Consider the following 23,495-nt stretch of genomic DNA (forward strand, 5'->3'; position numbering starts at 1 on the left):
AATTGAGCCAACAAGAAAAAGTGGTAACGGTAAGCAGATGGTTGAATTCCAATAGGCATTGGCTCTTATCTAATTTACTAGTGTCACGAGACGGTATAGCAGTCTTGGCACAATTGCCCCAAGCTGAGAGGTTACGAGTTCGAGTTGTTACCACAGTGGTGCATGTGTCCATGAGCACTTATTAGCACTTGCTCTAACCCAGTGGTCCTTAATGGTTGTCTATTGTCTTGCATTTTACTTATTTGGTCAATTCTCAATTGTAAACAGGCTCGAGGTGTGTGAAATAGAAAACCTGTGTTAGTAATTAGTATAAACACTTTTATTACAATGATAAATAAGTTAGTGATTCATTCAATAACATGTTTACTTAAGTAACTTCCTATGTTTCTATGTACAGGTAACAAAACCTCCAGAAACTCCAGTCACATATTCTCAGAACTCACAAACTGTAGTTAAAAAATCCAGGGGATTTTCGGTCCCAAGAAAAGTAGTCACTCATATACCAGTCCCTGAGGTTGCATCAGCTAAATTTCAACCAATATCAGCTCCGGTAAAAAGACATCAATATTTTATATTCTATTGGTGCTTCTCAGTCTTTTCTGAGTTGTTGCTTACTGTATACCAGGAGGCCTACTTTAAGCGTTATTACGAAAATAAAAAATCCCAAAATTACAAAATAGTATAAGTCGAAAGATTGAGGTGTTTGTTTGTTTCACAGTCACAGAATTTGCGTGTTTATCTATTGCTGTTTCCCCTGCATGCCTATGTTTGTGCCTATTGGTTAAGATGGACTGTATAATACAGTAATGCCTGCCTAAACGTACATACAGAGTTACAAACCTTATTTTCCATTTTAGGTAAAAGTTCCTGAAAAAAGCATTTGGAATGAGGTTCTGCCTTTAACAGAAGAAACAACTAATTTGTAAAATCAAAATTTAATATTTTCTAAATAAATAAATAAGGGATTTTATCTTTTATTTATTCAGAGTAAATGAAGATGTAAACATTGGTTTAAACTTGCGTGGAACACAAGATGTATTGAAGATGTTAGGATGTACTGGTCCTGTTAATTCGGTATGTTCTGTAAATTTGTTACTATATTTGTTTTTTATTTTATTATTATAAGTCTTCTTATAATGTCGGAATATTGCTTTTATTTGACACTTTTACTTGAGTAGTTTTCACCCATAGCTTGTTTTAATGACTGTTGTTTTTCTGCAAATTTCTATCTCCGTTATAATTAAATGGGAAATCTCATACAATGAAGTTGTATACAGTTCTGTTTCAGTTAATAAGTGTTTAGTATCTTACCTTATGTTTTAGGTTTTGAAAGAGGTATCTTCCAATGTAGATCCTCATGTTTCTGACCACAACACACAAGACAGTGGGTTGAGTGACTTTTTTGAGGAATTGTCGGATTTTTCGAGTTTAAAACCTGCTACTGAGATTGGGGCTAAAACATGTCTGTTGCTCAGGTAAAAATTAAAATGTTGTACATATTTATAGAGCGTAAGCTATGCTTTTAATATAAGTAATGTTTACATAACGACATAGGCGGAGATTCTGTACAAAGGTGTTTGAGAAAAATTAAGGTATTAGTTGTAAAATGTAAAAATGGTGTTGTGTCACCTGTTTGGTTCAACTCAATTTGAGTGTTGTGTTTAGGAATGGGAAACATTTTTTATTATTTGCATATTTGGAATGATATTGGTAATAAGAAAAAATAAAATTCCAAATCGGAAAATTTTTAAATTTCGAATCTAAAAGAGAAATGTTTTCCATTCCTAGGCCAGATACTGAAAGTGAGAGAAGTGGTAAAGATGGTGGGAGTGTTCAGGAGGAAGTTGTGCAAGGGATAGACCTGACACATACAGTGTGTCAAGAAATAAGTTTAGACTTGAATGAACCAAAAAATTGCCAAAATTTGAATAAGTTAGAAAAAACAAATAATAGGATTTGTGAGGAAATAGATTTGAGAAAAGAAATAGTTGATGAAAACTTGGTTGAAGCAGAAAATGGTACTGTTTTACGCTACAATGAAGTAACTGAAGACGTTAAGTTAGCTGATCATCTTGAAAAGGATGGTAACTTGAGGGAGTGTGTTAATGTTGATGTAAGAGCAGAAGGAGTTGGTGGTGTTTTGATTAATGAATTGAAAACAGTTGATGGGAATGTAGAAATAGACAGCTCAGAACTTACAGAACAAATTACTCAATGTGTGGAGAGCATGTTGGACCAGGTTAAGAAATATCTTCAAGCTGTTTCACTTAAGAATGAATCCTGTAATGGTATAAAAGCAGAAGAGAATGTACAGCATATTTTAAGCATGAATGTTAACCATCCTTCCAGTGAAACATACCCTCAAAGTAATAAACTAATAGAAGCAGGGCCAGGTATATCTCAGTCTGAAGCAGAAAACCTAAAGGTAAATGATATAGCTGGATTACCAGATGTCGCTTGGCCAATAAAACATGATAATATAAAAAAAAATAATGCAAATACCAACAAATTGAATCCAACAGAGACAGAGTTACGTTCAGTTGTACAAGAAGATCAAACCTTAGATTTATTAAACACAAAATCTACAGAGTTTCTGTCAGTAAAAAATAAGAGTGAGAATTCAGTTAAAATGGAATCAAATGTTGAATCATTTCAGTCAAAATTTACATCTTCAGATAACTTAGATGAAGAAATCATGTCAAAAATTGATATGGTCTGTAGTAGGCCATTAGTGAACAACAAACATGTCCAGAACAGATTGACAGTGAAAACTTCAGATCATCTTAATAAACAGGGATTTAAACTAGAAAACCTTGGTAATAAATCTAGCAAAGAGATAAAATTTTGTAACAAAAAAGGGCAATATGATACAGACAATCAGTGCTCAAAGAGAGAAAACAATATTAAAGACCAAAGTCCTAGAGACAATAAGAACTTAAAAAATGTAGATGAAAATGAAGAAGCGGACATTTTTGGTCTCGATTTTAATCTTGGATTTAGTCAATCCGCGAATAAATCAGAGAATCAAAATAACAAACAAGGGAATTCTTTGCCATCTCCTGCTGGGAGTTTTCAATTAAAAGGAGCTTGCCCCGCAAGTACAAATACAAACCAAGTAGTCCCAACCTTGTTTGAGACATACAGCCAAGATGAGGACATGGACTTCTTCAACGATTTTTCCGACATTGACGTAAAACTAATGAAAAACTTATTTGATTCAGATTCTTCACCTTTAATTGAAACTGAAACGCAGGGAATTACCAAGCAGGAAAAGTACAAGAAACAACCTAAAATTGTACATAGGAACTTATTTTCTCAACAACAACAACCGAAACACCATTTTAGACCTACGGAACAAAGTTTTTCAAAATTACACAGCCACAGCACACCAAGCAATCAAAGGCAGTTTACCCAACCACTATGTAGACCAAACCTTAAGAAACCAAGAATGACCTTGCCCAATAACCCTGAGGTAGATTTGTGTTACCCATACTCCTACATAGGCAGCTCATCACCTTATAAAAGTTTAAATACCAACTCTGTTCCTACCCCTCAATCACCAGATTATGTTCACACTTTCACATCAAACACAAAGCCTTCAAATTCCCAATTACCATCAAAACCAAAATCTGCCCCACAATTTTCACCTGTAGTATCAAATCCTACTCACCTAGAAAACTTGGATATGAACCACGCTGAAGCATTACTGGCAATAAAAGGTGTTGTTGGTTCAGTTGCTTCAAAAAATCCACACATTATGAAGAGTTCTACATTAACAAAGAAAACATCGGCCAGTAATACTCCGGTTAACATGATTATTGGGCAAGCAGCTTCTAATGTCGATTTACTAAAACACCGACCTTTAAGAGGTATAGAGAATTCCCAACCTGATTTATTTAATGAAAATGACAACCCTTCCCAATTTGATTACTATGATGCCTCAAAATTGCCTGGAATTGATTCCACAAGCCAACCTTCACATGATATTAACAGCACTTCACTTTCGGTATGCCAGGGGTCCGATACGTTCAATACCACCATAGATGACAACTATTTCGACCCATTCTTTAACACCGCCGGCCATTTTAATGCTACAGATCGGTCTGCTGAAGACTTTCCTTTATTTCCTAGTACCCCTCAAAGTCCTGAGGAAAATAAATTAACTTCTAAATGGAACAAATTCATCCACAATGCCCCTTACACACATCACACACAAAAACTCCATAAAAAATGGGTTGAAAATGTCGTTCAAGTAGAAAAAGTCCAAGCAAGTCAAATTAAAAACACACAGCAGCAAATATACAGTACACAACCAATACCAATGTTTGAACAGAATCCAAGTCTACCACCCACTCAGACTTACCCTGCATTTAATATCAATGAGATGTGTGATGTCACAGACAACATTCTTTACAACAATACTCCCAAACAATCCCAATTATTTGGTCAATCTATTTGCAACACTGCATTAGATATAGATGAGGATTTTTTCGATAAATTTTAATTAAAGCCTAAACATTTTTGTGTTTTTTCTTTTACATATTCATTCTTGAAAGATTAACTGTTTTTACATATATATTATATATGCCTCTATATATGTTTTTATGAAAATATACTTTTTAAGTTATTTTTTATATTTGTTGTGTTTTCATGTTTTTGCCTTTTTGTGTGCCAAATACATTTGTTATACATTGAAGAATTGGTGTGTTGCAGAGATCGGTATTTGAGATATTTTAAATTATATATGCTCCCCTAACAGTTTCTTGGAAAACTTATCTTTGTACTTCTCATATTTAGTGTGTTCTTATACATATTATAGCATAGTAGAGGTGCTTAGTTTCATTTAATATAGTGGTAGTATCATTCAGTATAAATACTAATACTGCACCATCACTGTGACTGTGCCAGTTAAAAACTAGGAGACAAATAAATTTAATAAATTTCAATGTTTGGCAATAGCCTCATAAGAACATCCTTACTGGATTTGTACAATTATGATTATTATTTCATCAATAGACCAAAGACACAACAAATTTCAAAACCAGTTAAGCAATCCTTAAAGCTGAATCTAAACAAGTGATATCAGAATTACAGGTTTGTTTGTGACAATACAAGTTTTCCATAAAATATATAAGTTATAACCAGTCAATTTAATATGTGCGCACAATATATGACCCCTCAATTCACTTTACATTTATTCGTACACTATGTGGTCCATTAAATTACTTCATATCCTTCAATACACATAAAACCTATTACGTTATGTTCTTGCATGCAATATTTAACCCCACCAATTTACATTCTATTCTTACTAAGTATTTGTATAAATATGTCATGCATTCAATAAACAACATTAGCAAATTAAAAAACAAGCAACAAATTAAATTAAAATACAATTTTTATAGAATAATTTAAGGCTATTAATCATTACCTTTAATACAGGAACGCATGAGGAGGGAGTTATTTTTCCCGACTCATGATGATCTAAGCAGAAATCCAGATATTCCCGAACCATCAACTGAAGTGCCCACAACTTTTGCATCAGTGGATGACTATAGAAATATATGGAGAACAGTTGTAAAGGGTAAGTGCCTAAATATATAATACATAGAAAAGGACATGTAATGGAAACAAAGGTTCTGTAACCCAATGCATTAAATTGCTTTTAAGCAATATGTCCAATACTGGAAATGTGGAAAAGAGAAGTAGATTAATGAAAACTGTATTATTTAAGTGTCAGGTACTAGAGTAAATATAATATGTAGTTGTGAAATGAAACCCCCATGTTATACCATCTGCCATTGCCCTGCCAGGCGAGGTTAAATAACCAAGTTACATTCATTTACAAAACATAACTAACTGCATCTTACACAATTGACAAATGATGGTTATCATGCAAATCTTTCAACAGAACACTTTAACTTCAAAATATGGGCCGCATGCAAACAGTATCATTCTTCAATGAGAAATGCTGACCTCAGCAAATCATTGGTGCAATCTGGTGTTGTATATTCATATGCACAACGTCAACCTGTGTACCCTAAAGAATTTATGCTGCAAAATGTAAGAACAGCAACAGACATGTGTGATGAAGACTTGGTGGGTGGCAATAAAAGTATACAGTCAATTTTATTTTAGCTAATGGTTTTAATAAAAAACTACAACAAAATGTTAGTGATAATTACATTCTTTATTTTAAGTAAAAAAAGTACAAAATATTAAGTAATTTCTACTTTTTGAGGTTAAAATTGAGAATTTTTGTTCAAGCTTTATAATTTCAAATATAATTTTCATATTTTCAGTTGATGTTAGGGGATCCACCATACTGTGACCATGACACGCCATGTAGAATGAACAGAGTTAAAAAGGAAGGGCCCAACATTGGAAGAATATTTTATTCTTGTGCACGGAAGCGAAAATGCAAGGTGAATAACTGAATATAACATTAAAAAAAGAAATTAAAAAGTTACAAAAAGCGGTGAAAAATTGTGTAGGTGTGTGTGGATTCACGTTATAGTAATTTATTATGTTTTGAGTGGTAACTTACTACCAAAACAATCAGTGAATTTGTGCAAAGATTTTTAAAATGCAAAAATTGTAGCACCATAAGACTGTTATTTTATTTTTGGCTTAAAAGAATAAATTATCAACAAAATGTAACTTAATTGCACTTTAAAACATATTTTCAGTTTTTTAAGTGGGCAGAGGTTTCTAAAATCAAATCAAAACCAAGTGTCTCTCTTCTGCCATCAAGTGATATGGTTAAAATTAACAACGAGAGAGCGCTAGCAAGCTATTTGTTGCAAAATGACGTCAAGTTTTTTACAGGATGTGCTTTAAGAAGGTGGGTTAATTTTTAACAAAAATGTTATTTAAAAAACTTGTTTTTTTAGAGTTAATCTGGTTTGTAATGTTAAACAATGTAACTTGATTAGAAAATGTAAATAAAGAATACATTAAAAAAAATTAATGGTTATTTAATGTTTACCATAGTGATAATTAAAAGTTAACTAAAAAAAGATTGTGTTAATATCAAAAAAAATTACTGTTAGATTTGTCAAAGCAAAAAAAACATTACAAAGTTAACCTGAATAATAGTTACAAAACAAACTAAATTGCATCACGGAAAATCTCAACACTTAAAACTGACATGTTTACCATCACCATTCGTATAAACAACAAACACCTGACCCCTTCCCTCTGGCCGCGATTTTCTTTTCTTTTTCGTTGGTTTTCGGTGTGGGGAGTTAGGAACAGTGGTTTGAATATTTTTGTCTTCTTTTTTTGAGTCCAAACTTCCCCAAGCTTTTTGCGCAAGTGTCCGTCTGTCTTTGATTATATCAGAGCCTCGTTCTGAGCTACGATCGACCTTTTTTGACGTAGTTTGCTCCACCAAGCTTCGAAGAGGTTTCATATCTTTGGTGCTCGATATTTTCCCATATTTTCCATCTTCTGTTGTGACGTGGAACACATTACCCAGCTTGTCAGACCACTCTATTACCTGCTGGAAAAAATGTTGGTGCTTCTGGTAAATGTATCTAACAGTTAAATTGTAGTGATGTTCAGTACATACAATATAATTTTTAAACTGTGCTGTCTTAGATTTACAGAATGAAATCAGTACATATTTCTATTGCTACCCTATAGTTTTAAAAATATTTCAAATATAGTCGCAAGTTGGCAGTAGATATCATTTTTAAATATAAATCAAAATAACACCCAACCAACCTGTTGAGAGCCAAGTTCACGCATAATACTTGGATAGAGCGGCGTTTCCGATCTTAATTGCTGTAACCTCGTCAATGGTCTGAATGTTGTTTTTTCTATGTTTGTTGCGTCTCTTTCCGTGAAACTCGTAGATTGTTCATTAGTGTGCGTGCACTTACATGTTTGTGGATGGTTGGGTGACACTTTTGAGGGCTTTGCAATTTCCGGCAGCATTTTCTGCTTTAGCTTTGCAATACCTGGCACAGTTTTCTTGTATGTTTTTTCCTCAGAAATCCCTTGATCCACATTCTCCTGTGTTAACATATCTCCGGCCATGTTTAGCACTGCCAACATTGAGTTCGGTTTGCTCTTAATGCTTCTTAAAGCTCTGAGCTCTTCTATCTTCTTTTTAAGCGGCGTTTTGTCAAGAATATTGTAAGTTTCTTTGTTCGCTATGGGTGACATTCGCTTGTGTGCCACCAGGTTCATTCTCTGTTCAAACCTCTTTGTAGGTTTGTCATTAAAATTCTCATGAACATAACATTGAGGTGACACTGGTGTGCTTTCTCTTGAATACCTGCACCTTAAATGAACTTTTTCCGGGAAAACTTTTAGCGTTTCTTCCACTTTATTTTCCCCCTTTACCCTCTCCGGCGTGTTATGCCTAGTTTCACAAACTTTCGAAGTCGTTTGAATAGGAGGCAGAGGTTTCTTCTTACTTTCCTTAATCCCAGCTGAACCCAATCTCCTCTGTAGAAACTCGATAATAGAATTCCTTCTTGGTCGAGGAAAATTAAACATTCCACTTTTACTGGACTCCTGAGAGTTAGGTCTTGTCTCCATATTTTTATTCTGGGAGGTTAAAGTTATTACCCTTGGAGCACCAACAGTTAATTCACGTTCTTTCCTCTCGCGATGAACTTTATTTCCGATATTACTTTCCTTTCTAAGCAGACGTACTTTATAAGTCTTATCGAAGTTCAAATGGAGGTATTTTAACTTTGATTCTTTCCCAATGTCAAAAGAACTAGGTTTAATATCAACTAAAACTTCTCTCTTGTTTTGCTGTTGATTATTTTGCTTTTTCTTTGCATTACTTCTTACAGCCTTGGGTGTGCCAGGTACTTGATTGGGTATCGACACGCAATGCAAGGTTTCCATTGAATGTTCATACACAGTGTTAAGCAAATTATTTGACCTTATCGTTGCAGTTTTATTTCTCTGCGATGTCATACCATGATTAGGAGATCTAGCATTTTCAACTCTATCTTCAGTTTTACAAACTTTACCTTTTAAACTGAGACCTGATGCTCCAGCACAAGTTATTTCATTAAAATCAGGGTTACTTTCATTTATTTCTTCTTTAACAATTTCCCCTTCTTTCAATATCACTTTAAATAACTCAGAATCTCCAACACTCTCTGTGTTATCTACTTCCCCACCAACTGAAATAAAATCCTTATTATTATTTCCACTTTTCTCAGCACCAGATTTCACGATCGTCTTTTCCTGCTCCGAGGATAAACTTTGTACCGTCTGTGGTTTTGAAGATCCGGGACTTTTCCTCTCGTCCTCGCTTTCCCGCATCACTAACGATTTATCATCCTCTGCGGTTACTTCAAGATCGTTTGAATCCATCGAATTATGATTGTCTTCCACTGTTACATAACAACCGTCCCCCCCACTTAACCAACCCTCACCCTTATAATCATCATCTTTATTGTATTTTGCTTCGTACTTAACGAAAACATCATCGCAAGCGGTGTATGAGTGTTCATAAGCATCTCCAGACTCCACCCCTCTCACCTTAACAGCATCAGGCACTTGAAAACATCTTTTGTCTTTGCCCACTTCAACTTTTGAATCTTCATTTTCACTTCCTATTGACCCTATTGTTTCCGATACACCTGAATTACAATCAATTTCCAGAACTTTATTGTTCTTTTCAAAACTCGCCACTGTTGTTGTTGTTTCACGTTGACCCAATGTTGTTATCTCTCTATTTGTTTCTAAACATGGGTCATCTCCCTTTTCTACCGATTTTGTCCTTTCACCTACAGTATCATTACAAACTGCCAATTTATTTGGATCAAAACAAGAAATATTTTGACTTTCCTTGATCGGCTTCTTTTCTGATTTATTATTTCCATGTAAATCTTCAATTTTAGGATTTTCTTGAAACAAATTTGCACCAGTTGATATTGTCGGTGTAACATCCTCTGTCTTACATACACTTGAAGTATTTCTACCTATACGTAAAGGTGTTTCTTCCCCATTTAGATGTATACTCATTTCACTTTCACACCCATCATAAGATGAAGAATTCGGAGTGCAAAGCCAGTCGTCATAACCTGACATATCCTGTACTTTGGTATTGTATTTTATTGCAGGTGTACTTAAGCTGAAGTCTTCTTGCAAATTAGTTTTGTTTCCACAAAAACCAGGATTGCTTTTAGCTCTTGAAGAAAGAATATTAAATTCTTCTTTCGTTTCTTGCAAAAATTCTGTCATTTTTTGTTGGTTTGCTCTGGTCAATTTAAAACCTGATATTGCTTCATTTTTAGTTATTTCGCACAGATGTCTCCTTTTTGTTTCTTTTTCATTTTGCAACTTTCAGGTGTAAAGTCCTTATGTTCTTGTTTAGGATTTTGCTTTGGTGTTGAAAAAACTTTTGTTTCAATTTGTGAAATTCCAGCACTGACCTCCGGCCAAGCTTCAACAATATGCAACTCTCTTTCTTGTGGATTTTTCATGATATCATTCTCAATTTTGACATCACTTTTGCTGTTTGTAGCTTCAGAAATGTTACTTAAACTTCCACCAGTTTGTGGAGTTTTTCTTGGAGACAAAGATCGTCTTTTCCCAACTTTTAAAACGGGTGGAATAGTCACTTCCATAAATGCTGAGTCAGAGCAAGATGACCTCAGCTTTATTTTCACTTCGTCATTCTTTTTTTCCGGGGCGACTTTAACTTTGGTAAAAGTTTTTCCCCTTGTGCGTTGCAGGTCTAAATACTTGCCTAAATATCCCTTGACTTCCATTTTGTTTTCACTCCTTGGTTCTAAATCCCCACGGTTTATATTATCCGAGAAAGTAGCACCTACCAATGAAACTGGAATGGATTTTCTTCTTCTTAAAATTTCACTAACTTTTTTTTCCTGTTTTACAGATACTGCTTCACAGGTATTATGCCAGCTCTTTTGCTTTTTTTCTTCAAGTTTTTCGAATTCCGAGAATTTTTCCGACTCTTTTTGCAAAAAGTTCAATTTCTTCTTAATGTCTCTGCAACAGGTTTCAAATTCTCGTTTCTTTTCTTTTTCTTCCACTTTATGAGTTTTACAACTCAAATTATCACTTTTAGATATCTTACAGTCCTTTTTTTTCTTAGCACAACTTTTCCAATTCAACTCAACTTTTAACCTTGGCAGTTCTGGTTTAGTTGACCACTCTCTATATTTAGTAAACTGGTTTCCAGGAGAAAATGGGACATTTACAACCTCTTTAACTGCTTTTCCGTGCAACTTATCTAGAAAATCATTGTCATTTTCAATGTTAGTTTCAGTTCTGTAAAAGTCGATTGCAGTGTCAGGTATTTTGATGCCGGTAATATCTTTACCCCATGTTTTCATTTGTTTATTGATGTAAGAAACGCATTTCTAAAATTAATTATTTGTCTCATCGCTTAAATCTGAAAAATAAAATAGATAAAAGTTTCATTGTTTTCAACAATGCAGGAAAACATATACAAAATACAGGGTGTTCACCAAGTGTTTACACCTAATGTCCTATGTGAACTTTATTCTTTCTCATTTCTTGTATATTGAACTAAGTGTTTCAAAATATACCCAATAAGTAGGAAAATCAAAACAGATATATATTCCCAATACTTCAATGTCCAGAAAAAATATTCTTAAAAATGTATGATCATATATAGGAATATACTACATACTGTAACAAAAACACATCTCCACTAATTCGTTCATAATTCAGACCCCACTGAACCATCTACAAGGATCCAACCCTAATTATTTCTAAGTCCACTTATCACCATTGCTTCCCATACACCAAGTACTTGAAGATCTCACGTCTATAAATAACTTCCTATTTCTTGTTCTTTGTAATAACTTATACACATAAGTATCAGATTTGGAGAATGGTATCAGCATTTTTTTAAAATTGAGTTGACATATTCAATTTGGCAGCAAATTTTAATTTGTATTTTCATATTGTATTGTCCTATGCATTTTTAGTCCAAGCCTTAGCAACTCATATTTCCTAAGTATCTCATATTCCAAACCTTAGCATCTCATAGTATTCTGTACACACAGTATCCGATTAAGCCCAAGGTACATGATATGCATATAGGGAAAAAAATGATTTATGGCAGGGGTGTCAAAAACTAGATATATTGTAACCTCATGCAAACTTTTTTAAGGTATTTCTTATATTATGCTACCTTTAATTGCTCTAGGTTGGAAAATATTGGGTATGATTAATGTTTTTGAAACATAAAAATATTAATACCAACTTGTTTTTTTTGCATTGCAGAAAGTCTGTGGAAAATAATGAAGACACAAATCTGAAGGTATTGTTATCATTCATTTATAGTTCTTTTTTTTTCTTTTTCAAACTTTAGTGTGTATTTTTCAACTTGAAGTTATATTTTTGACTTTTTGATTATATTTTCTTATTAAAAACTTTATCAACTTTTTCCGATTAAAAACTACAATTACAATTTTTTTAATTCTATTTGTGTTTTTTAATGTTGAAGCCAAATTTCTAAACACTAAATATTAAATTTTTAATCCTATATACCACACAGGAAACATTGGCAGCAAAATACTTGTATCTTCAACTTTCTCGTGAAGATCGAAGTTTAATGAACATTGGGTTGAAAGGTCTGTATAAAAATTAATTACCCAAGAATTACTTCATTTTAAAAATTTTATAGCTTATGTTTTATTTTAGCAAGGAACCCATTTTAGTGTAAATAAAATTTATGTTGGTTAAATAAAATTAATGTTGTCTACTTGGTATTTAAATTGAAAACCATAGTTATGTAATGTGCATCCTTAGTATGAAGAAACTTCTTTGTTTTTAATTTTTTAACCACAAAACCACTACAGCCAAGAATAGCAACATAATATCAAAAATATTTGACTCTAAGACTGCCAAATTATTTTTTTTAAAGTGTTTTACCCGTAAAGCTTACCAAAAATTAACCCCTGAGCTATAGTATAAACAATTTTTATCACCTATATAACCCAAGTTAAGATACCACATTAATAAATTTACTAGCTATAATCCAATGTTTGGTACAAAAAATACCCAAAAAATATATATTACCAGTTATATTATAAGTTTATTTTTTATTTTTAACTCTATTAAAATTATCACAATAACATATCTAGCCATAACTCAATATATTTTCTCAGATAGTTTATGGGCAGTATCAACTAATATGGACTTCACAGAAGATAAAACCGAACTTTTTCAAGCAATTTTAAACAAAACAACAAACTCGAACGAAATTGTTGTTCAACCTGTTAATTCTACTTCATCAAGATTGTTAAATGAAGGTTGTTAATTAATTAGTTAACAATTTAAATTTACCTAAAAAGTCTGTGGCATTTATTTGTAACTTTTTACTTTATCCTCGCATGGTGTTGTGTTTTATACACCTCGTGCCAGCTTAAGTAACCATGTATGTTTTTTTGAAGGATTTTTTTATGTATGGCTGATAATTTGGACAACCCATTAGTGACCACTAGGTTGGAGTAATTGCAATTAGGTGTCTTGCCCAAGGCCACATATGCCCACAATAGTAGCAGCGAAGAGCCTTGAACCCATTACTTATAGAGACAGGCGCGCTAACCAACTGTGCTACAGCGCCAGCTTATCGGTAACAGTTTCACATTAAAGTACATCACAAATGCCACCAACCTCAACTAACTTCATAAGTTGTGTAGCACAACGTAACTTTATGGGTGATTATCTTTTTGGAGCGATTACATTAGGACTTCACCCCATAGACACATACACCCCACAATAGTAGCAGAACACGCTATTACTAATATTCCTGTAAAAAATGGATTTTTGGAGTGATTGTTATCAAGACTCCACCCCAAAAGACACATACACCCACAGGGGCCACAACAATAGCAGAAAACAATACTAAAAACATTTCTGTCAAAAACCTAGTTTTGTAAATAGATTAACAACTAACAATCCTGAACCACTGTGGCTGTCTATATCCTAAACAAAATTAAAATATTTATTTCTTACACTAGATAAGGTGGTAGTCATGTACGTTTGTAAATCTGCGTTGGAATTCTCATACTTGCGTATTCTGCAAGATGATATGAATCTACCGATGGTCACTTCGTTGTTGAATATGAAGTCAATCAACAAGCATGGTATGTAATGCATTGTGATATATATCTTGCTTTGGTGTACTGTACCCAATAACTATTGTTTATGGTAAGAGCCACATCAAAGTTTTTCTTAGATAAATCAATGTTAAATCATAAACTTAAAAAAACATTACTTTTATGTAGCCTTAGAATAAGATTTTAAGAGAAAATTTAAGATACTAATTTTTTTCACAAAACATTTAAGTTTTCATATAATAAGACAAAATTAGCATTGTAAATTAATTTAAATAAGTGGTTAATGTTAAAACTCTCAGCCACGAGAATACATAAAGTTACTTTAATGTACAGTTGCAACATAAGATTTCAAGATAATATTTAAGACATTAAATCCTGTCACAAGTCAATTAAAATATCGGAAAATCAGCTTAAACCCTAGCCACAAAAATATTTAACTTTATAAGATTTCCTCACCCATGTTCAATGCAGGTGGTTTGAATTTCACCGGGACATTTGATTTGACCAAACCAACCAATGTCGTTCCATCTTCAAGAGGAAAACAAGTATTTCACATTGAGATTAGTTATGATGATATGGTAAGTCTATTTACTATAATACGCTACATGTTGTGATGTTCGAGGCTCTTCGCTGCTACCATTGTAGGGGTATGTGTCATTGCACCTAAAGACAATTTAAAAAGTTGTCTAAATTGTCAGCCACACATTAAAAAAAATCAAAAAAATAATCACCTACAAAGTTACATACATGGTAACTCGTAAGCTGGCATGTTGTGTGTTTAACACGTAAGATTAAATAGTTTTAAAGTAATGAACTCTATAATGACAATTATGACATTATTGATATTAATTCATTGTTTAATAATAATAAAGCCATTGATTCATCACCAGATTTCACTATCAACTTGTTATGTCAAGAATTATAATTTGAACGAACAACAAAGTAAAGCTTTGCTCTCATTGGTCGATATGTTAAAAGAAAAAAAGAATTTGTCCCAGATATTTTTATTGGATGGTAAGTCGAATGATAACTCTCAAACTAGATAAAAACTTTGTTATTTAGCTCATTTTAGTATTTTTAAGTGATCACTGTCTAATTTATGATTAAATGGGAACCACACAAAAAATTGCCTAAAAAATAAATAGTTTAATTTTTTCCTTTTTAGACAGCACCAATTAAAAAAAAACGAGGTTTTTGTTGATGGGTTCTTGACACATTTAATTTTTACCCATAGTACTTTTACTTTTATCTAAACCGGCTTGGCAATAAATTTGTCAACAAGTTCTGTTATAGCCACTTTGCAGAATAGGCCAAATCTGCCCTAAATCTCAGATGTTTAGGAATCTCCCCAATGCAGAATAAAACATGACCATTGAACAGTTTAGTATCACCGTTGTTTAACACATATCAACTTACAGGGGTTGTGGGGTCAGGGAAGACATTTCTTCTCTCAGTAATCATCATGTATTTGATCGAAGTTATGTCCGCTGGTGATGGGAAGTCAAACAAAGTTAAAATATTAGTGACAGGGAAGTCTAACTCTGTGGTAAGTAAAGACTTTTTTGGATGAAATTTAAGAGCATGACTAATATACAAAAAAGTGTGTGAAACATGGATTTTCATGCCAGTTTTAAAACAAACAACCAGATATATTTAAAAATGAAGACAAATGTGTCATATATATATATATATCTATATGAGCTGTTAAGTTTATATTGATAAAAATAGTGTTGAGGAAATGTATGCTTATAGTCAATGGCCGACTCTTTAATATGTTGTAAAGGGCTTTGTAAATATTGAAACATATAGTATTAGGAACTTTAGTATCTATCTGGGTGGAATATTTGTTTCGTACAAAATGAAAATATTAACTTTAATTTTTTTAAGGTTGATTGTTTGTTTCACCAACTGCGTGCGTTGGGCTGTGAAAGAATGGTTCGGATCGGAAATCTTGAAAATATTAATAGAAATCTTCTACCTTACAGTTTGCACTCACTAGGAGGGGCACAAGAGCATGCGAAGAAACTTCAGGTAACTTCCCTGACTGGGACTTGAACCTGGAATTCTTGTGTAAAAATTACATTGACAAACATATAGCCTGTCTGCTTGATATGATTTTCATGTAACACGTTTCTTTTTAAAAAATAAAAACTGTTTCAATATAAGGGTTATTTTTAAATATAATATAAAATGCCTTTAAATAAAAAGTTGTGTTTGGGCAGAAGCATGAGAAGTAAAATTTATAACTTGATATTTTGTTTCTTTAGAAAATGCTTCAGTCTTCAAAACAATCTCAACCCTCAAACTAGTAAGTGCATAGTTGTAACTAGTAGTATTACTATGATATTTTTACTGTAAAGAATATAAGGAATATTTTGGAGTATATTTCTATGCATTTGTTTTAAGCCTTCCAAAATGTAAGTTGCCAAAATACTAATTTAGTGGCATTCAGGTATTTTTTAAAGGAAATGGCTCATTGGAAAAAAAACACAAATGGCAAAATATCTTTTTGTTCACTAAAAGTTGACTATTTTCCAGTCACATACAAAAAAGTTTGGAGCTGGTGCGCTCTGGCTCCACCAAAAGGATGTTGCACAAAGCGCTAGTTGTTGGAATGACGTGCGATGAAATTAACTCACCCTGTGTTAGGAGTTATAAATTCCCTGTAAGTTTAAACTTTAGATTAAATCACCTTTTTTATCAATGACTTCAGTGTGTATTCTTTGAATAGATACAAGAGCCTAACCGCTCAATCATATATTTTTTATGTAAAGTTAAATGAGTCTTAACAGTTAAATAGGAATTTTTAATGTATGTAAAATTTCAGTCAAAATTTTAAAAAGCAAAAATGTTATATTTGTATTTTACAAATAACATTCAATTTAGAAATTAAAAGACTATTGTTGAAATTACAAATTGAGATAATGGGCAACAAATCTTAGCTTTAAATTTAAAAAAGGCAAAAATATTGTATTTGTATTACAAATATTATTTAATTTAATAAAAATAAATTAAAAGACTATTGTTAAAATTACAGATTGTGATAATGGACAATGCCACTGAAACTTCTGAACTTTCAACTTTACTCCCATTGGTTGAATTTGGATGTGAAAAGCTCCTATTGGCTGGAGACTCACGCTGCTTAACCAATCACAATAGTGCATTCACACAATCATTGTTTTCACGGTAATTTAAACAAAAAATGTTTATTAGAAAATAGTTAGAACTTATAAAACTTTTTTTTATCCCCGTGTGGCAGAAAAACAACCGTCGTTATAACAGAGATGTTCTGTTTTATACGTCTCGTGCCAATTTTTGAGTTATCAAGTATGAGTTACTTTTGGTAATAATTTGTTTTGGATTTTTTTATGTGTGGCTGATAATTTGGACAACCCATTAGTGACCACTGGGTTAGAGCAATTGTCGTTGAGTGTCTAGCCCAGGACACATACATCCACAATGGTAGCAGCAACGAGCCTTGAACCCTTTACCTCTGAGTTATAGGCAGACGCGCTAACCAACTGTGCTACGTCGCCAAATTTGTGAACTTGGATTCTAAATTATTGATTAAAATGTTGGTCCCCCATCATTTACAACAGTTATGGTTTAAAATATGAATCTGTGATATTATGTTTATGTATTATGCAGGAATCCAATTACTTTTGTTGGATGTACTAATTGCAATAACCCAGATATAACACCAAAATGACTTTTAGTCAAGGCTTACTTAAATACAATATTTTTAAATTTTGCAATGTTTAATTTCTATAGTAATTGCAGTAATCCAAATACGATACCAGAATAACTTTTGGTCTAGGTTTATTTAAATTTAGTATTTTTAATTTTTTGACATACTGAATCTGATTTTCCAGAATTCATTTTTCTATTGAAGAACCCATAATTCTAACTGACCATTATCGATGTCATAATCAAGTTATTGATGTAATCAACAATGCTTTCTATAATGATGTCATAATCAAAGCATTGTCAGAAGATCGGCCAAGACTTGTAACTGGTTTACCCAACTTTTGTCTCTATGATGTCACAGGTATTTAACTGTGTTGTCATGATGAATAATTCAATGAATGTAATTTATTTATTTACTGGTGGCAACTTCAGTTTTAAGGCATATTGTTCGGCCTTGTGGCAAAGTGGTTAACACGCGCCCCTCCAACCCAGAGGTAATGGGTTCAAGTCTCGTTGCTGCTACCATTGTGGGCGTATGTGCCTTTGGGCTCCAACCCAGTGGTCACTAATGTGTTGTTCAAATTATCAGCCATACAGAACACCCATGTTATAATGACTGTTGTTTACCAGCCATGCGGGATATAGCAAGTCACATTCTTTCATATGTTATATTCTAAACAACAATGCTTGCTTATGGAGTTTTATGGTTAACTTTGTTTTTTGTTTGGATCAGCCTTTGCATATTACAACTGAAAAATAATTTTAATAAGATTTTAAAAACTACATTTTTCTCTTCAAAAATTTTTTAATTTTAGTTTTTTTAATATGATTTTAAAAATTGCTTTTCTCTTTAAATTTTTTTTAGTTTTGTTTTTTTTTAATATAATTTTAAAAATTGTTTTTTTTTCTTCAACTTTTTTTTAATTTAAAATTTTTTTTTATATGATTTGAAAAATTATCTTTTTCCAACACCAGGCAAAGAAGAAGAAAAAGAGAACGACTTTATCAACTCACATGAAGCGACATTCGTTGCTGACATCATCAGATTTTTGCTGAGTCATGGCGTTCCAGGTACCAGCATCGTCGTCATAGCAACCACAAAAGCTCAAGTCAAAGAAGTGGAGATGACACTGCAAGAAATTGAGTTGGTTTAATTTTTTAATAAATAGAATATTGTGCTACTGTTAAAGCCCATGTACAACATTGGATATTTTATATATTTCTGTATTGTTCTCATACACCCCGTGCCAACTTACAAGTTATCATGTATGTTACTTTGTGGGTAATTATTTTTTAATATTTTTTTATGTATGGCCTATAATTTGGACAACCCAATTTCTGTTAAGTGTCTTGCCCAAGGACACATACGCCCACAATGGTAGCAGCGACGAGCCTTGAACCCATTATCTATCAGTTAAAGGCAGGCGCGCTAACCACAAACAATTTTTGTTGTTACAGGTTTTACGATTTAAGCGACGTCAACTGTATCGTAGTAACCACAATAGATGATTATGATGGCTGGGAGACAAACGTTGCTATAGTTACTTGTGTTCGTACAAGCGGAACTAATCACATGCATGAGTGAGTCTTTGTTTTGTCAACAAAATCATATTTCAGTCATTCCCTATTTTATGTGGATTATGTCCTTGTCTTGTTATGTTCTTGTCTATGACCTGAGATTTAGGACAGATTTGGCATATTACCCCAACAACCAGACTGCCATGTGTTTATGTTTTGTCATTAAAAATAATATTTTAATCATATCCCATAGTATGTGGATTATGTCTATGAAATGAAATTTAGGACAGATTTAGCCTGTGATTTAGGACATTTTCCCAACACTCAAACTGGTTGTGTACGGTTTTCATGCGAACAGAACTTGTAATAGATATTTCTTTATTTTAGTAGATTTTTCCATGCGGGTTATGTCCTTTTCCATGACCATGATTTAAAATTTAGAACAGATTTAGCAAATTACCTCGACACCCAAACTGCTAATGTATTCCATGCGAAGAGAACTTGCAATATATCACATTTCAGTCTTGACCCTTTTTAATAGAAATCATATAATTGCAGTAAAATCATCCCCCTTCTTACACGAGGGCGACATCACAACCTGGTGGTCGGAAATTTACGAAATCTCTCGACCAATGAGAAATGGTCGTCTGTTATCGGGTTGTGCAAGGAGAAACGAATCGTTCAAAATTCCTTTCAATTCAAGTAATTAAATTTTGTTTAATTTTTTTTACAACATAACAATTATACTTCTGTGGGGTAAGATGGGTACCATTGGCACATTGTGTTCTATATTTCCTGATTGGATTTAACGACTAACAACAATTTTTTAGAGTTTTCGGAATATGGTTATTATGTTACTCAAAGATTTGTAAACCATGAATATTTGAACTAACACTTTTAGAAGTTAATTTTAATTTCAACCAGGTTTTTTTTTTTCCAATAATTATGTGCCTATGCGGCATTATTTCACTCAGGTTAGCAAGTTAAAAGGAAAAAATGTAAAACGGAAATAATATTCAGTATTAAAAACTCACTTTAAATGTGAATGAATTTAACTTGCTTTACCCTTGTGTGGCCGGAAAATGACAGTCTTTTAAGACAGGTGTTAAATGTTAATACTTGTGCCAGCTTACGAGTTACCAAGTATGTTACTTTGTGAGTGATTAATTGTTTGCAGGAAAATGTCGTCAACTCGAAGTTTACCGTTTGCCCCTGAAGTTCCTTTCAACGCTGAAACAATTGATGATGTCATAATGAAACGTGAAACGAAGAACCAATCAGATGCCTCGGATAGTGAGGATGAAGTTCCATTGTTTTGTCATAAACGTAAACGACGTCGCATTGATGATGATGTCATCATAGATGATGATGAGGAAATGTTTGCTGTTGATGATGTCACCAAAACTGATAATGACATCATTCCTTTTGCTGATGACATCACCAAAACTTCTGATGACATCACCAAAACTACTGGTGACATTACTACTACTGATGACATCACTACTTCTGATAACATCACTAAAACTACTGATGTCATCACAACTTCTGATAACATCAGTACTACTGATGACATCACCAAAACTGCTGGTGACATCACCAAAACTGCTGATGACGTCACCAAAACTTCTGATCACATCACCACTACTGACACAGTGACCACTGATGAGATTATTCCTACTTCTAATGACAACATGACCATTAATACCTCCCCTGCTAATGACATCACCACAAATGACATTATCAGTACTAGGTAATAAAGTTGATCTCACAATTGATCTATTATGACAAAACAATAAAGCAATGTTCTGTTTGTTTCAGTGTTCAAAAAAAGTGATTTTTTTGTTTACTTTATATTTTGTTCTTGTTTAAAAGTGTTTATTACTCAATAAACAAATTTAAAAACAATGGAATTGTTATGTGTTGATTTTATGTTAAAAATTCAGGGTAATTACAGATGGTAGGGTGGGGGAAGATGGGACACCTTTTTATTCTATTTTCTCATCCAATTTGGTAGTAAACGAAGAACATCGAAGAATTATAAAACCGTATTTTCCTGACACTCCTATAGTATAGATATAGACTGTTGTGAAATGTTTAAAACAGGATCAGGATATTTGGAGACAATGTGCTAAAGGTGTCCCATCTTACCCCACAGTACTATACTTGGTCTTTTACCTTGGTGTCAGTGCAGGCGCCAAATACTAGCATACGGTTTGTAACTTTTCGAGTACGTCAAATACGACCCAATGAGGACTTCTAGGATTTAAATATTTCGTTTTTCGTTGCCGCTACTGGTCGCACTAAACCCGCTGTGCGATACGTTTTGATACGGCTCGAACTTAAGGTACGTTTTCGGTTAGAACGATATTAGTTTCAGAAGTTGTAATGTAATACAACCAAAAACACACATAGGGGGATTGAATAAGTTAAGTTTTAGGCTGGAAGAGAATCGTATGCGATCATAAATAACTTTTCAGCCCCAAATAGTAGTTCTGTTCGTTACAATTGAAAACGTTTCTACTTTTGTCAAAATTTTGTAAAACATCTATAATTTTATTAGAATCCATCTACTTTTCGAAATCGTCTGTTCAATAAAATTGCGTCTAATTAAATAGGTCGGATTCAACTCGTTCAAGTTCAGATAGAACACATAGAACATGTGGCTACTAAGATAAACATGTACAGTGCTACCTCTACTTGACATATATGTCGCTATGTTGCTATAGCAGCTTACAGGCTATTAATAATTCGAATGTACAGTTGTAATTTGGACTTTATGAGTTCGGTATAGTTGAATGAAAAAAACATTACAGGTACAACAACCTTAAGGGTAGCTTTAGCGTTGCGAGAGCAGTTCAATTAGCTTTGATTGTGAAAATATCGCAAGTTGCTTGAGACGTTAAAAACTAGTTCTGATTTACTGGCAGCTATAGGTCAAGGTATGATATATAGTAGGCTATAGGTTACAAAATAGCTTTGGGGGTTTAAGAACAGGTTTAGTGGACTGCTTAAAGTTGAACGTATACTCGTTTAAATCTTACATGTTCTGCTGGTGTTACGTTTGAATCTTTTACCTCCACTTGGATTGTCCCGAACAAAATTAAACATAATTTATAATGATTTCTTTAACTTTAAAAATAGCCGATTTTACAAAAGTAGAAATGCGAGTTATATAACGACTGTCGTTAGCCCGCCATCACGCGAGGAGAAATAAGTTACATTCACTCATTTAAAGGTTTGAATTGGAACTTGGTCGAAATTGATATGTTCATTTATTTTCACACTATCCTACATAGAAGTTGGACTTTTTACGTAAAAGCTACGCCACCGATATACACATAGCAACTGTAAATTTAATCATTATCAAGTAAGACGTACGCACACATCACTCCAAAGGTTTAATATTTACGTAACACTTACGCAAAATCTTAAAGTTCTAAAAGAACTGAAGATATTCCAGATAATGAATGAATGAATGAATGAATGAATGAATATGTGACATTGTAACATACTAATATTGATTGCTTATCATGAAGGAAGGCGATTTATATTTGCTCTGACTCCATAAGTAAACATATCTTCCAAAGGGCGTATAATGAATATACTCGATATTATGAATCAGTAAATTTAAATGCTGGCACTGTCTATTTCTCTGTTTATGTAGTAGGGCGGGGAAAGGCGGGACACCTTTAGCACATAATATCCAAATATCCTAATCGTGTTTTAATAAATTGACATCGATCTATAAGGGTCGTAAGGAAAGGATTTCATATTTTCTTGAATGTTCTTTGTTTACTACCAATTGGGACGAAAAACAGAATAAACAGCTATCCCTCTTCTCCCACCCTATTAAATTGTGTTTTTTTAATGTTCAGTTCGTTAAAACATTTCATGCTTTACGTAAAACTGAGCACAATGTGACGTTACGTTAGGGTTAGAAGAAACATATTCTGTATACACAGTTCGCCTTTGGTACACATGTAGTTTACCGCATATATTTGCTCTTATGCGTTTGGTGTCTTATAAGTGTATCTTGTCAAAATGAGAATACGTTATTCTTAACAGGTATTGAGCAACTAAAATAAGCCGGCAAAGTATTCTTGTGGAGTATTTTTTTAATTTTATTACAAGACTTACAAATATTCAGTACAGTTAGAGAAAAAAAACAAACAGTTTATTCTAGCTTTAAATTTC

At 33.1% G+C, this 23,495-nt stretch overlaps 2 protein-coding genes across 4 annotated transcripts; one reads left to right on the plus strand and one right to left on the minus strand.

Annotated features, from left to right (window-relative positions):
* The first annotated feature begins 1,442 nt into the window (after positions 1 to 1,442).
* On the plus strand, positions 1,443 to 21,192 carry LOC100180327 (protein ZGRF1-like). Of its 2 annotated transcripts, none has more exons than XM_018811326.2 (22): positions 1,443 to 1,475; positions 5,017 to 5,094; positions 5,443 to 5,584; positions 5,912 to 6,063; positions 6,303 to 6,425; positions 6,690 to 6,844; positions 12,256 to 12,292; positions 12,530 to 12,605; positions 13,143 to 13,286; positions 13,998 to 14,123; positions 14,568 to 14,674; positions 14,987 to 15,110; positions 15,515 to 15,642; positions 15,984 to 16,127; positions 16,364 to 16,404; positions 16,635 to 16,761; positions 17,134 to 17,282; positions 17,969 to 18,144; positions 18,759 to 18,927; positions 19,242 to 19,364; positions 19,860 to 20,003; positions 20,479 to 21,192. In XM_018811326.2, exons 3-22 carry the CDS (start codon positions 5,449 to 5,451, stop codon positions 21,053 to 21,055), a joined length of 2,958 nt encoding a protein of 985 aa, XP_018666871.1. In that variant the 5' UTR covers positions 1,443 to 1,475; positions 5,017 to 5,094; positions 5,443 to 5,448; the 3' UTR covers positions 21,056 to 21,192. The 2 variants fall into 2 exon arrangements, with proteins under 2 accessions (XP_018666871.1, XP_009858156.1); XM_009859854.3 differs by having other exon boundaries at positions 1,444 to 1,475; positions 5,912 to 6,099.
* On the minus strand, positions 7,048 to 11,112 carry LOC108949337. Of its 2 annotated transcripts, none has more exons than XM_018811328.2 (2): positions 7,729 to 11,112; positions 7,048 to 7,501 (listed from the first exon to the last, which is right to left on the minus strand). In XM_018811328.2, exons 1-2 carry the CDS (start codon positions 10,216 to 10,218, stop codon positions 7,133 to 7,135), a joined length of 2,859 nt encoding a protein of 952 aa, XP_018666873.1. In that variant the 5' UTR covers positions 10,219 to 11,112; the 3' UTR covers positions 7,048 to 7,132. The 2 variants fall into 2 exon arrangements, with proteins under 2 accessions (XP_018666873.1, XP_018666872.1); XM_018811327.2 differs by having other exon boundaries at positions 7,048 to 7,504.
* Positions 21,193 to 23,495: the final 2,303 nt, after the last annotated feature.

Source organism: Ciona intestinalis, chromosome 3 (assembly GCF_000224145.3).
Source record: "Ciona intestinalis chromosome 3, KH, whole genome shotgun sequence".
Classification (NCBI taxonomy): Eukaryota; Metazoa; Chordata; class Ascidiacea; order Phlebobranchia; family Cionidae; genus Ciona; species Ciona intestinalis.